This window comes from Mobula hypostoma, chromosome 12 (genome assembly GCF_963921235.1).
Source record: "Mobula hypostoma chromosome 12, sMobHyp1.1, whole genome shotgun sequence".
NCBI classification, from domain to species: domain Eukaryota; kingdom Metazoa; phylum Chordata; class Chondrichthyes; order Myliobatiformes; family Myliobatidae; genus Mobula; species Mobula hypostoma.
Window position 1 is genome coordinate 65,305,276 of NC_086108.1, and position 13,681 is coordinate 65,318,956.

At 39.2% G+C, this 13,681-nt stretch overlaps 1 protein-coding gene across 3 annotated transcripts in view; it reads right to left on the reverse strand.

The window, feature by feature from the left end:
- tm2d1 (TM2 domain containing 1) overlaps positions 1 to 13,681 on the reverse strand; it is a 70,137-nt gene that overhangs the window by 21,866 nt on the left and 34,590 nt on the right. For all 3 annotated transcript variants that reach the window (XR_010019911.1, XM_063064301.1, XM_063064302.1), the window contains exon 6: positions 5,927 to 6,057. Coding sequence is in view for 2 of the 3 variants with exons in the window: in XM_063064301.1 (XP_062920371.1) it covers positions 5,947 to 6,057 (111 nt within the window). In the remaining variant the exon portion in view is untranslated. The remainder of the gene's footprint in view (positions 1 to 5,926; positions 6,058 to 13,681) is intronic.

The following is a 13,681-nucleotide window of genomic DNA, read 5'->3' on the forward strand; positions in this document are numbered from 1 at the left end:
TGGCAGAAGTTTTCAGTTTTAATAAAGGCTTAATTCACAAAAGATGAGTTTGTCAAAATTCTCAGCTGAATAACTTAGTAAAAAACCCACTGGCACAAAACTGAAGATTGGTACTGTGGGAGAAATCTTCATCCCCACCACAAGCCTGGTGAACAGTTTGTTAGTGCCCCCTACTGCTTCATCTAAGACTTGCTTTGTTGTTGAATTACAAACAAGAAAATCTATAGATGTTGGAAATCAAAGTAATACACGCAAAATGCTGGAGGAATTCGGCAGGCTAGTCAGCATCTAAAGAAAAGAGCAAACAGTGATGTTTTGGCCCAAAACGTTGACTGTTTGCTCTTTACCATTGATGCTGCCTGGCCTGCTGAGTTCCTCCAGCATTTTGTATGTACTGCTTTGCTATTGGCTGTGTGAAATTTGGAGAGAATTCACAACACACTGGAGGAACTCAGCAGGTCGGGCAGCATCCGTGGAAACGATCAGTCAATGTTTCGGGCCGGAACCTTTCATCAGGACTGAAGAGGGAAGGGACAGAGGCCCTATAAAGGAGGTGGGGGTGGGGGAGAAGATAGGTGCCAAGCGAAAAATCATTAAGGGGAAAGATAAAGGGATGGGGGAGGGGAAGCAGGGAGGGGATACGCAGGAAAGGTGAAGGAGGAATAAGGGAAAGCACAAGCAGGCAGAACCATGAGTGAGGTGATAGACAGCTGAGGGAGGGGGCAGAGTGAAACTAGGATGGGGGACAGGAGGGGGGAGGGAATTACCGGAAGTTGGAGAATTCAATGTTCATACCAAGGGGCTGGCGACTACCCAGATGGTATATGAGGTGTTGCTCCTCCAACCTGATGTTTAGCCTCATCATGGCAGTACAGGAGGCCATGTATAGACATATCCGAATGGGAATATGAAGCAGAGTTGAAGTGGGTGGCAACCAGGAGATCCTGTCTGTTGTGGTGGACGGTGCGGAGGTGCTTGACGAAGCAGTTTCCCAATCTGCGTCGGGTTTCACCGATGTAGAAGCCGCACCGGGAACACCGGATGCAATAGATGACCCCAACAGACTCACAAGTGAAGTGATTGGGGGACACTTAACTTGATAAATAGCCTCACGTGTGGCACCTTGTCAAAGGTCTTCTGAAAGCCCAAATATACATCCACTGCATTCCCTTTATCTATCCTACATGTAATCTCCTCAAAGAATTCCAACAGCTTCATCAGCCAAGATTTTCCCTTAAGGAAACCATGTTGACTCTCTCTCATCTTGTCCTGTGTCACTAAGTACTCCATAACCTCATCCTTAATAATTGATTCCAACATCTTCCTAACCACTGAGGTCAGGCTAACTGGTCTATAATTTCCTTTCTGCTGCCTATCCCTACCCCTTTCAGAATACTAGGGTAGAGATGCGCAATTTTTTTTTTGGAAAGGAATGGTTTCCTCTGTGGTACCCTTCCATGAACACTTTTCTTGTTCAGTGTTTTTCTTACAATGGACACATGAACAAAGAGTTCAGCAAACTCCAGAGACTTCTGCAAGTAGTACATCATTTAACCAAACAGAAATAAATCTATGCTGTACATTTGACATAACTGAAGACACAGAAATCCAGTTATAAATATATACTGATTAGAAAGTTCAACAATCATTAGTATAGGCCAAATAATAGTATTCATAAGAAAAATGTACATCTTAGGTTGAATGTCAGTGATTAAATTTTTTAACACCTATGAATGGTACAGAGAGGATGAAACAAACTAATTTTAATATGCTTTGAATTCTTACTTTCATCTTAAACATATTCCTTTTATTTCAAGGTGCAGATATAGTGTACGACTTACTGGAAGGGAACAAAAAGAAATTAAAATAGGATTTAATCCTCTACTTGAGCTAAATATAGAGCAAATATTCATAAAAACACATAAAAGTCATTACATGAACATTCAGCATATAAGTTGCAGGAGGAAGAATCGGGTAGCAATAAGTGAAAGCACAGAAACAAAAAAATGTTGGAAATGCTCAGGAGCATTTGAGAAGACAGAAACAGAGCAAATATTTCAGGTCCATTTCAAATGAAAGGTTATCAAAGTGAAATGTTAATTCTTCTTTACTCTCCACCAGTGATAACTGAACTGCTGATGACAGCTTTTAGTTCAGATTTTCTGCATTTGCAGGTCTTAACTTTTTAAGTTTGATTCGAGCACTGTACATATGGTTTGCATCTCAGTCTCCCCTCTGCTAATTGGAAGGAATGATCCAAAATGAGTTTGAACAGATTGCAATAATTTGCATGATTATATTGGATTAGTGCAAATATTGTGCAAATAATGTGCAAGTCTGTCTCAGAGAATTCATATGGGTATAGCTGGACTCTTGTTCAGAGGTTATGTTAATGTACATTATTGGAACAAATGAAAGTTTGTCTTTTGCTTTGTGCTGAGACTGACTGCCACAATGGATGAAATAAAATAACTTAATTTAAATGCATTATATTTTACTTTTCAAAAATAAAAGCATAACTTTCCTGCTAAATGTGTTAGCTGAGTCACTGAATATCCTAACATAATAGTCTTGTATTCAATAGCCTATGCCTTTGAAACACTAGTCCATTATCTGTAATCATGACTTCAGATACTGAGGGATTTAATTTCATGAAATTAAACAGATCTGGCAAAGAAATATATTATTGGTAATAGAACCATAAAACCAGCATATTGTTGTAAAATCTCCAAAGTCCTGCAGGATAGGAAAACTGTTTTGCTCACTAGTTCTGGTTTATATAATATCCCTCAAATACTGAAATATGATTGATAAATTACTGTCTACTGAACTGTCCTAGCATGCATACTCAGTTCAAGGTCAATTAGCAGAAGGCAATAAATGCTTAGCCCTGCCAGCCATACCCACATACAGTAAACAGAAAAACAACAGGTTCTTGCTCAAGTTTCTCCAACTTCACTGACCTAGGAAACTAATTTGGAAAAAAAGGCATGGGAATTTCATGGTAGAATTAATCTATGTCCAATGTTTCCAATGCAGCCTGTACTTGGATTGTCAGCTAATTACTATGATTGCAGTACTGAACCTGCTGTAAACAAGCTATGGAGTGGTTGGATCAAAGCTGCATCAAGCTCTAACCACTACAAAGCAAGAATGAAATGTGATCATTTTCTTTTGAAAGAGAGTGGGCAGCATACGAAGATGTTGCTATTATCCCCATCTCCAGCCTAGAACCTGAAGGTTTTTCATGCCATTAGCCACTGTGAAGTTGATTGCCGATAACAACAATGACCACTTTGCAGAGTGTGTATTTTTGGTCTACAAGGAATGAGCTTTTATAATTTTAATTCTAATTTCTCTTTCTGCAGTTTCCTGCACTATTATAATGAGGCCCAAAGTAAGCTTGGGAGTGTGGGGTGGGAGTGTGGAATGAGCTGCCAGCACGAGTGGTGCATGCAAGCTCAATTTCAATGATTAAGAGAAGCTTGGATAGGTACATGGATTGTAGGGATTTGGAGGGCTATGGTCCCAGTGCAGGTCGATAGGAGTAGGCAGTTTAAATAGATTCAGTATGGACTAGATGGGTCAATGGGCCTGTTTCTGTGCTGTACTTCAGTTTGTACTGATCCATGCATCACTTTGATCACTCTCCAGTCAAGTTACAAGAGGAAAGATTACTGAAATGCCCATGCTTGGAGACAATTGGTAGGACCAAAAAAAAAGTTTAGCAGTCAAAATATGGCTGTCTAGACCCAACAAATTTGAAATATTACTGTCAAAACAAAACAGAAATTAGTAAATCAGCATTTAACCTCAATGGTGATGTCTAAGTTTCACAGCTGCAAGTTCTTTCTGCTGCTTGCACATATGATCACTTGTGAAAGGTATAAAAGGCCATACATTATTTAGCTCAACAATGGTGTCCTACCTTCCCTGCATACTATGATGGTCGCACATGACATTGGTACCAAGCTTGAATGCATTGTTAGCATTTTGGAAAATACATATTTAAAATCAAATTGCTGCACATCTTTTTGTTTTGCAAACACAGTATTAAAAAGCTATTATATTTTAGAAAAACATGATACCAGAAATATAGTGTTTGAACAGCTTGAGCAATTATATAGAGACCTGTGACAAAAATATCTTTTTGTTAAAAATGTTTTAATCAGATTCTAGACAATATTTTGATTTAGATTATGAGGACACTCAGTCCTCATTTATTGTCATTTAGAAATGCATGCATTAAAAAATGATACAATGTTCCTCATCCAGGCAGTGTACAATGTGCTTCCAAGCCCATCAAACCTGCACACATGGGGCAAGGCAGAGTCATCAGCGTGCCCACTGTGCTCCAAGCGAGGAACCCTGGAGCACATCCTCACTGGCTGCGCAAGGGCACTTGGTGAGGGATGGTACAGGTGGAGGCATGATCAGGTCCTGAAGACCATTGCTGAAGCCATCAGCGCAGGAGTTGAGTGGGCGAAGCAGTCCCGACCCTCCAAGCAGACCATTGCCTTGTCTGAGCTGGGGAGCAGCCAATACCTGCCAAAAGAACATTTGCAGGCATTCTGACCTCTGCAAGGGATTGGCAGCTGTTGGTGGACCTCGAATGGCAGCTGAAGTTCCCCAACCATATTGCAGCCACCACCCTGCGACCAGACATTGTCCTAGTGTCTGAGTCGACTAAGCAAGTGGTGCTGCTGGAGCTGACAGTCCCATGGGAAGATAGTTTGGAAGAGGCCTTTGAAAGGAAGCTCTCCAAGTACGCAGGACTGGTCAGCAGGCTGGATGGAGAGCGAGGTGTCTCCCAGTGGAGGTTGGTTGTAGGGAATTCGTAGCCCATTCTTTAGTTAGAACCTTCAGCATTTTGGGCATCGAGGGAGAGAGGAAAAGGAGAGCCATCCACAGTGCCACCGATGCGGCAGAGAGGGCCTCAAGATGGTTGTGGCTCAAAAGAGGGGAGCCATGGAGTCATAAGTAGCTAGCCATCTGGACACAAGCTGGGGTCTGATCAGCCCCGGCTGGGTCACCTGGAGGAGGTTGTATGATGTTGAAAGACCCGAAACACCCGATGATTCCAGGAACATCACTGAAAATGTGTCCAGCAGCATCAGTAGATGTATGTACACAGCTCCAGAAAGATATCACAGAAACACAGGACAAAACCACATAGTTATAACATATAGTTACAACAGTGCAAAGCAATACCATAATTTGATAAAGAACAGACCATGGGCATGGTAAAAAAAAAGTCTCAAGTCCTGATAGCCTCATCATCTCACGCAGACGGAAGCGCTGCAAACTTGCCGATGCATTGGTGCACCCGACCGCAGCCGACTCTGAGTCCATCCAAAAACTTTGAGCCTCCGACCAGCCCTCTGACACTGAGCACCATTTCTGCCGAGCGCTTTGACCCCGCCCTGGCCGCCGAGCAACAAGCAAAGCCGAGGACTTGGGGCCCTCCCCTGCGGAGATTCCGGATCACACAGTAGCAGCGGCAGCAAAACAGGCATTTCAGAAGTTTCACTAGATGTTCCGGCGTACTCTCACGTCTGTCTCCATCAAATCACGATTGTGCACGGCATCCTACTTGACAAATAACAGATATCGTTCACCGGAGAGGCCGCTGCACGCTGCATCGTACCGACATCTTCTTCTCCCTCCTTTTTATACCTTTTCACCAAAAATCGTTTGCATAAATATTCTGGAATTGTCCAAGGACTGGCTATTTGAACATTGAACAAATGTGTCCCTTTTCCCGAAATGATGCACAGTTGTAAACTGCCAAACTAAAAACTTCTTTTGTTGTCAACCATTTTCCATGGCCTCCAAAGAGAAACTTGAAAATAATTTGTTAACTGAAGCCTATTGTGTGAATTACTTACGCAAAAATGATACAGAAAGCAGTTGAACAGACACTTACCAGAACTAAATCAGTCAGGATCACATATCTGTTTGTCTCTTTCTATACGTATCATTGTCTATTGATAATCTGGTAAGTCTTGCTCCATAGTAATCTATAATGTAATTCGAGCCATCTGCAGGTCCAACAATCTAGGGAAATTATTTAAAAAAAGCAATCAATTTTATTAACTTTGCACTATTTATAAAACATACGGAAAATAACATTTGGTCTCAGGTTTTTGTTTTTAAACCAAAACAAACTTTAATAGTCTGAAAACCATTTTGTAATGGTTTACAATGGCTGTTTTTTCCCCATACTGGAAACACTCCTCTTTAATATCTGCTTCAATTTATCAAATTATTATTAAGAAATAATTAAGAGCATAACACTTACTGTCCTGAAAGAAGCCATTTACCTCTTACACAGTAATTTACAGCTGAAGTGCACTGGAATCCTTTCACTCAGAGGATGGTTAACCTTTACCGCTGATGGTGGTGGAAAGCAGCTCATAGAGGGTATACAAAAAGGAATTAGATAACTGTTTGAAAGATTAGGGAATTGAGGACTACAGAAAATCATCAGAAGATCATGCCACGATGCCACCTGGCCTAATCCTAATTTCTTTGGCTGTGCAGATGAAACACTAAAATGAAATTATTGATCTTAAACCCACTACAAAATTTATTTGTTTTATATTTTACTATACTGTACACTCTCCCTAACGTAAGACAGTCAGGGACATTTTCATGTTTCAAGGGTCCTTTATGTAAGTATGCATTTCTAATGATATTTAACTTCTTTTAAATGATTTATTAAATTTATCTTTAATTGCTGACATGGACGCTATAGGCTCTCTCTCAACAGCCAAGTTAGAAATTGTTCCACACACTAATAACTGTAGAATTTATCATATCTAACTGCATTACAATCTGAGTTGCACATTCTCAAGAGAGTTGTTATTAAGATGCATATGTGATTCCAGCTTTCCCTCCAGCAAACCTTTTTAAAATAAATTTGTTTGGTTATTCAATTGTCTAGTGATTAAAAATTCTATTTAATGTTAATATATTACAAGGAATTGCACACCAATTTTTATGAAGGAAAATATTAAAACTAGGTCAATAGCATCTTAACCACCATCAACTTCAATCCCATTTTGCTACTTACAGACATAGAATGCTTCACACTACAGTGTTGTGCAAAATCCAAAACATTACCGCCATTTTCATTCTATTTTTCCTCTTCCTTCAACTCTGTTTATGTGTATAAGTAATACTGTCTTTCAATCCATTAATAACTTTGCTATTTCAATGTATTTTCAGACTTTGTCTTGAAAATGCAGAGATACGTATCTATGAATGTAGCTACATAATACCCACATAGCTATAACACTAATTGACTATCTTGTAGTATCTTAGTCAGTCACACATCCGAATTTGCAATACTGTACTCTGCCAATGACATAATGTAGTACTATTTATCAAAAAATATTAATTCATGTTCTTTATTTCAATTAAATTTCTTTGTCTGGCAGTAATAGCTAAATCTTTTGGACAGCACAGCTGGAAGATCAGGATGCTGCCTTCAGGCTGGGGGATAAGACAGCTCTAAGGTCAGCAAGAGCTGTGCTTTCCCACATCAGGAAGGCAAAACAGGATTATTTACAGAGACTACACAGGCATTCCTGTGACACCAGAAACATGAAGCATATATGGCAGGCCATTCAGGCAATAACGCACTACGTCCACTCTACACGTCAAAGACAGTGATGCTTCCTCCTCCTGATAGGCTGAATGTCTTTTCTACACTGTTGGATGTACAGAACAACGTGCCGGCGAGGAAACCCCCCTTGCCTCCGAAGAGCGGCTTTCTGTCTGACCACATCTGATGTGAGGAAGATCCCAGCCAGGATCAACCCACATAAAGTTGCAGGGCCGATCAGCTGCTGAGGGACCGTGCAGCCCAGTTAACAGAGATTCTAACAGACTTCTTCAACATCTCTCTGGAACAGTCCTCTGTCCCCTCAGCCTTCAAGGCAGTCACTACATTGCCGAAGAGGAGAGGGTGACAGCAATCTGCCTCAATGACTACTGTCCAGTGGCAGTGACCTTAACAACAATGAAGTACTTTGAGTGGCTGGTTATAATGGACAACAAATATTATCAAAATCAGCTTCCTCAGAATTTTTTTGTGGTTATGATAGACCACTTGATGCTGAACACAATTTCAGACTACTTACATCATGTAGGAGCTTAGAGAAACAAGAAATTAACTTTTATTGAATATAATGCATTTCATTGCATAATGGTGCTGACGCTTTGCAATAGTTCAACTAAGATAAAAATATTTTATTGATGATTTTCATTTGTACTCAGTGAGGTTTCTCACTTAAGTGTCCAACAATAATCTTTGACGGATTCCAGTTGCCCTGATACCGTTTCTCCATGACTGCAATATCCTGGTGGAATCTTTCACCATGCTTGTCACCGACAGCACCAAAATTTGCAGTGAAGAAGTCTAAATGGGAATGCAGCAAATGTGAGGAGCCCAGGCTTTGTCCTGGTCACTAATTTTACACCTAATGTAGATCCCATAGGTTTTCTTAATAAGAGGACTCAGGAGATTTAATTATATACTCGCCACAAATATAACAGGAAGTATGGTGGCTGTTACTACATTGGCGAGACATTTTGCTATCACAAATACTCCTGAAAATACAATATGTGTACAAGCAATATGCTATGCGTGTGGAGGATGCACATCAACGTGATCGCAAACCAATATACATGGGTGTGTGGATGATGCTTTTATAGCCTTTCTAAACCCTGTCTTGCCATGCAGCATCTGCCCTGCCTAAATATACCCAGGCTTGCCTGGACAAGATAGAAAACTTTACAGCTTCCATTGCGGGCATCATTTTAATTGACGAATTATGAATTGAAATAGCAAGTATAGGCACTTACAAAACATAGTGTGTGACAGGGAAATTTCATGATGATTTTCCTCATCAGCAGCCGAAAATCCATAAGATAGACCCGAAAGTATTCAAGAAGCAAATTCTTTGCTGATCAGTGTTACTGATTGCATTAAATCCCATCTTCCTGCTACAATGGACCCTTGCTAGCTCATTTATCCTTCAAATGTGTCCACTGAGAATGCCATAGCCTCTGAACTCCACTCCATACTGTCCCACCTGGAAAATGGTGCTTCATATGCCAGGATGTTGCTCATCTACCTCAGCTCAGCATTCAATTTTATCATACCTCAGAAACTGGTGGGTAAACTGTCCTTGTAGGATCCCAACACCTCTCTCTGTAACTGGATCCTGGGTTTTTTTCCCCACAGAAAGGCCACAGTCAGTCCACATTGGCAGAAATATCTCTAGCTCCTTCACAGTGAGCACTGACACTCCTCAGGGCTGTGTGCTCAGCCCACTGCTATGCACACAACTGGATCCAGTTCAAAATGAATAATCAAGTTCGCTAATGACACAAGTGGTTGGCCTCATCAACAATAATGAGACAGCATAAAGAGAGGACATAAAGCGGCTGGTGGAATGACCTGAAAAAAAACTTGACTCTCAACATGGACAAGACCAAAGAGATGACTGTGGACTTTGGGAAGGTTCAGGGTGACCACTCCATGCTGCACATTCACAGCTCCTTCAGGGAGAGAGTTAAGAGCATCGATTTTCTGGGAATGCACATAATGGACAATCTCACCTCGTCCCTCAATATCACCTCTTTGGCCAACAAAGCACAGCAGCATCTCCACTATGAGGAAATTGAGGTGAGTGAGGTTCCCTTCCCCAATTTTAACAGGAGCACCATTGAGAATGTCCTGACCAGCTACACCATAATCTTGCCCAGGAATTACAAGGCATATGACTGTAAATCCCTACAAAGGATTGTGAACTGCTGAGAGGGTCATCAGGGTCTCTCTTCCAATCATTATATATATTTATCAGCAGCACTGCATATGAAGGGCCTTTAGCATTGTCGGTGATCCTTCCCATCTGTCCAATCATCTCTTTGATCCCCTATCATCAGGCAGGTTTTGTAGCATATGTGAAATAAATATTAAAAATGTAAAATACAAAGAGAAAATTGTGAGAAGTTTCATTCAACATGTTTCTCTTTCAGGTACTGAATTATCTGCTGTGCATTTTCAGTACTATTTACTTTTAAATATCTTACTTATGTGAGCTAGTTTTATTAATATAAACCAATGTTTAATTGAAATTCTCCAAAGGCTGTTCATAAATCTGCTGGATAGCATCTGTTGTGTCAATGCATCAAAACCATTTCCTCCACATTGCTCTCAATATAGAACAGCAATTAACTTAAGCAATACAATTTTGTCAAAGAAAGCTATTACAAATCACAATCTCAGAAAAATATTATGTATAATTTTCTTTAAACTTTCCATCACTTAAAAGGTCGCAAGACTCAAGTAGTAAACAGTAAAGCTTGATGCATATATTGGCTGACATCTAGACCAAAAAAAAATTCATCTTTTTCATCTAATAAAATGTATGGTATAGAAGAAACATAAACAATAATTCTCTCAATTCAGGTTCTAGTGTCTCCTCCCTGATGATAATGAGTTATTTATGATAACTAAAGATGCCACAGAAACAAAAGTTGTGAAAAGTTCCTCTTTGAAACTATGTTTCATTATTTTAAAATTCATCTTGGGACTCCCTGATCGGCAAATTATTTACATAGTTATTGTAGAATTGTATTGTTTGGAATAATGCTTGTTCTTTTAGAAAAAATTAAAAATCCCAGCTACACAAATTTGTGCACTTCATAAAGTGTGTCTAATCTGATGAAAATTTAGATTCATAAGCATTTGCCTTCTCCAACAAAAATTTTTAGCAACAGGTTCTTCCTCTCTGCCATCAGATTTCTGAACAGTCTATGAAGCCATCCACACTACCTTACTATTTTTGCTCTCTTTTTGCACTATTATTGCACACTAATTTAAATAATGAAATATTAGGACAGGTAACCAGAAGTTTCATTAAAGAGCTCCTTAAAGGAGAAAGGAAAAAGGCATTGTGATGCAAATTAGTTTCCATTTTCAAAAGAAAGAGAAAACAAGAAACTAACAATCTCAAAAAATGCTGGTGAACACAGCAGGCCAGGCAGCATCTACAGGAAGAGGTACAGTCGACGTTTCGGGCCGAGACGTCGACTGTACCTCTTCCTATAGATGCTGCCTGGCCTGCTGCATTCATCAGCATTTTTTGTGTGTGTTGCTTGAATTTCCAGCATCTGCAGATTTCCGCGTGTTTGCGAACTAACAATCTGTTATTCTAATGTCAATGGTCAGGAAAATGCACAAAATTATAGTGAACGATACAATAACAAAACGTCTCGAAAAGAAGAGGATTAATCACAGTCAATATGGAACTAGGAAAAGAAAAGCATATTTGACTATTCAGGTGGAGGGTATGGCTAACTGAGTAGATATGGGTAATGACTGGATGTGGTATGTTTGCCTTCCTTTGAAAAGATAAGTATATAGTCCCTACTGGATCACAGTTGCAGGCAATAAACTGATATGGGCTAAGAATAGATCATTGGCTAGAAAGCAGAGTGCAAAAAAACATATCATTTTACTATTGGCGGGCTATGAATAATGGAGTGCCACCAGTATGAGTGCTTGGGGTTCGAGCTATTCACAAGTCTGCTGATGATACTAACTTAGGAGTGATTCTGAGGATTCAAAGAGGCTTGATGAGTGTCTACCAAGCTTATGGGAGATGAAATGGAATAGCTGGAAACTGCCATCGAGATAGCAACCATGAACTTAATGAAAGCCTGAGCAGACTTGAAGAGCGAAATGGCCTAATTCTATTTCTTATGTTCATATAAAAGCTTTGAAGATAACTGCATCCTCTTATTTTTAAATCTATCATCACTCCCTCTCATAATTTACTTCCCTGTGTATTGCTTCTAATTTACAGCCTGCAAAAAAATACAGGCTGCATTTCACTTTTCTCATTCCCCCAACACAATATTAATGTGTATCTTTAAAGAGAATCCAGTAAAAGCAAACTAGTCACTGAACAAAAAATGAAAGGTTGTCCATTTAAGAGAAGGATGAAGTAAACTATTTTTTTCACTGAAAGTCATTAGCTTTTGGAACTACCTTCCTCAAAGGTCAGAGGCAGACAGATTCTTGATAGGGGATGAAAATACACTTTGGGTGTTTGGGAAATATGAAATTGAGGCTACTGTCTAATCAACCATGAGCTTTTTAAATGGCTGAGCAGCTTACTCATGCTCCTAATATGGATGCTCATGAAATTAACGTTGTACAGGTGAACAGTGAGTAGGCAATTCTGAAAAAAAAACTTTCCAAATGTGGTTTTAAACATTCAAATTGTGCAGGTACATCTTTGCTGATCTGCTCTGGGAGTTGGGAAGAACATGGATGTTCCAGTTGAGTTTTGATTGCTGTACTTCAGAGCACCTTGAGGAATGTTGGCAGAAGATATTAAGTCTTAAAACCACTCAATTGCTTCAGAACATCCCTTAATCTTAAGTGATGAAATATTAACTGAAATACAAAGATCACATATGTGTTGATAGGTCTTTGTGTGCAAACAGTATTTTAATATGCTTCTATAAGGTTATCAAAAAAGACCAACAGCTGCTGTGTCAAATCTGAAAAGAAAGGGCAGAGAGGTGCACTAAACCCTTAAATTAAATTAAGCCACACATTTATCTATTTGTTGTTGAAAAGTCAGGACAATGGGAATGGGAATGGGTTAATAAAATAATTACCTATAAGAACAGGTGGTACAGTCCTTTATTCTCCTAAAAGATCAAGTATCTTTAATCTTTTACTTCCAACTAGTGGTAATCTTGTCTGCCATTGGTGTCAGATAGAAATGTACTCAGTTAAAATGGGCATCAGCTGAATGGAATGGAATGGAATAGAATATGTTCCTCTGGCTTAAAGGTAGTATTTCTTGTGTTCAATTTATGAAGACAAATAACTGATGTCATATTGGGTTGGCATGCAATCAATCCCTTCCTTCACTCAGTGAAATGGAATACAATTTGTCAGATTTTTTTTTACTTCACACCATAACAACCTAATCAGTTCTTACATTTCAGCCTCATAATAGAATCTACCCATGAATAATATTTTTGCACCATATTTGAATGTACATCCCAGTATCTCAATGGTATGTACCAGTGAGGTACATACCATTGAGAAGCACCTCAAAACTCCTCTGCTATTGAAATGAAATGTCAATCCAGTCATCCTTTGTTAAACTCAAGATATTGCAGAATAATATGTGCAAATGAAGATCAAGATTATTGTCATCACTTGCTGAAAACCTGGGTAAAAACCCTTATACGTTTCTGGAGAAGCATGCTGCAAAGCTTGCTTTTGAATTTATTTGTATCATCAATTCTACACCTCTGTTTCTCACCTTCTACAATTTTTTGACTTACAATTATATTTTACCATTTTTGAAGCTAAAGTATTATACAAAGTTAAGGACCAAATATATCTGAACTGTACAGTACAAATGTTTCCTAAACTGTAATCGCACATCTATACACTATACATTAGCAATTTTTCAGGTAACTTAATGAAGCGAAAGATAATTAGACTTGTGCCACAATTATTAGCTTTAAATTTAAATGTCTTATTATTACAAAAGTAAACACAAGAATAACAATCCCAACAACATACATCAAAGTTGCTGGTGAACGCAGCAGGCCAGGCAGCATCTATAGGAAGAGG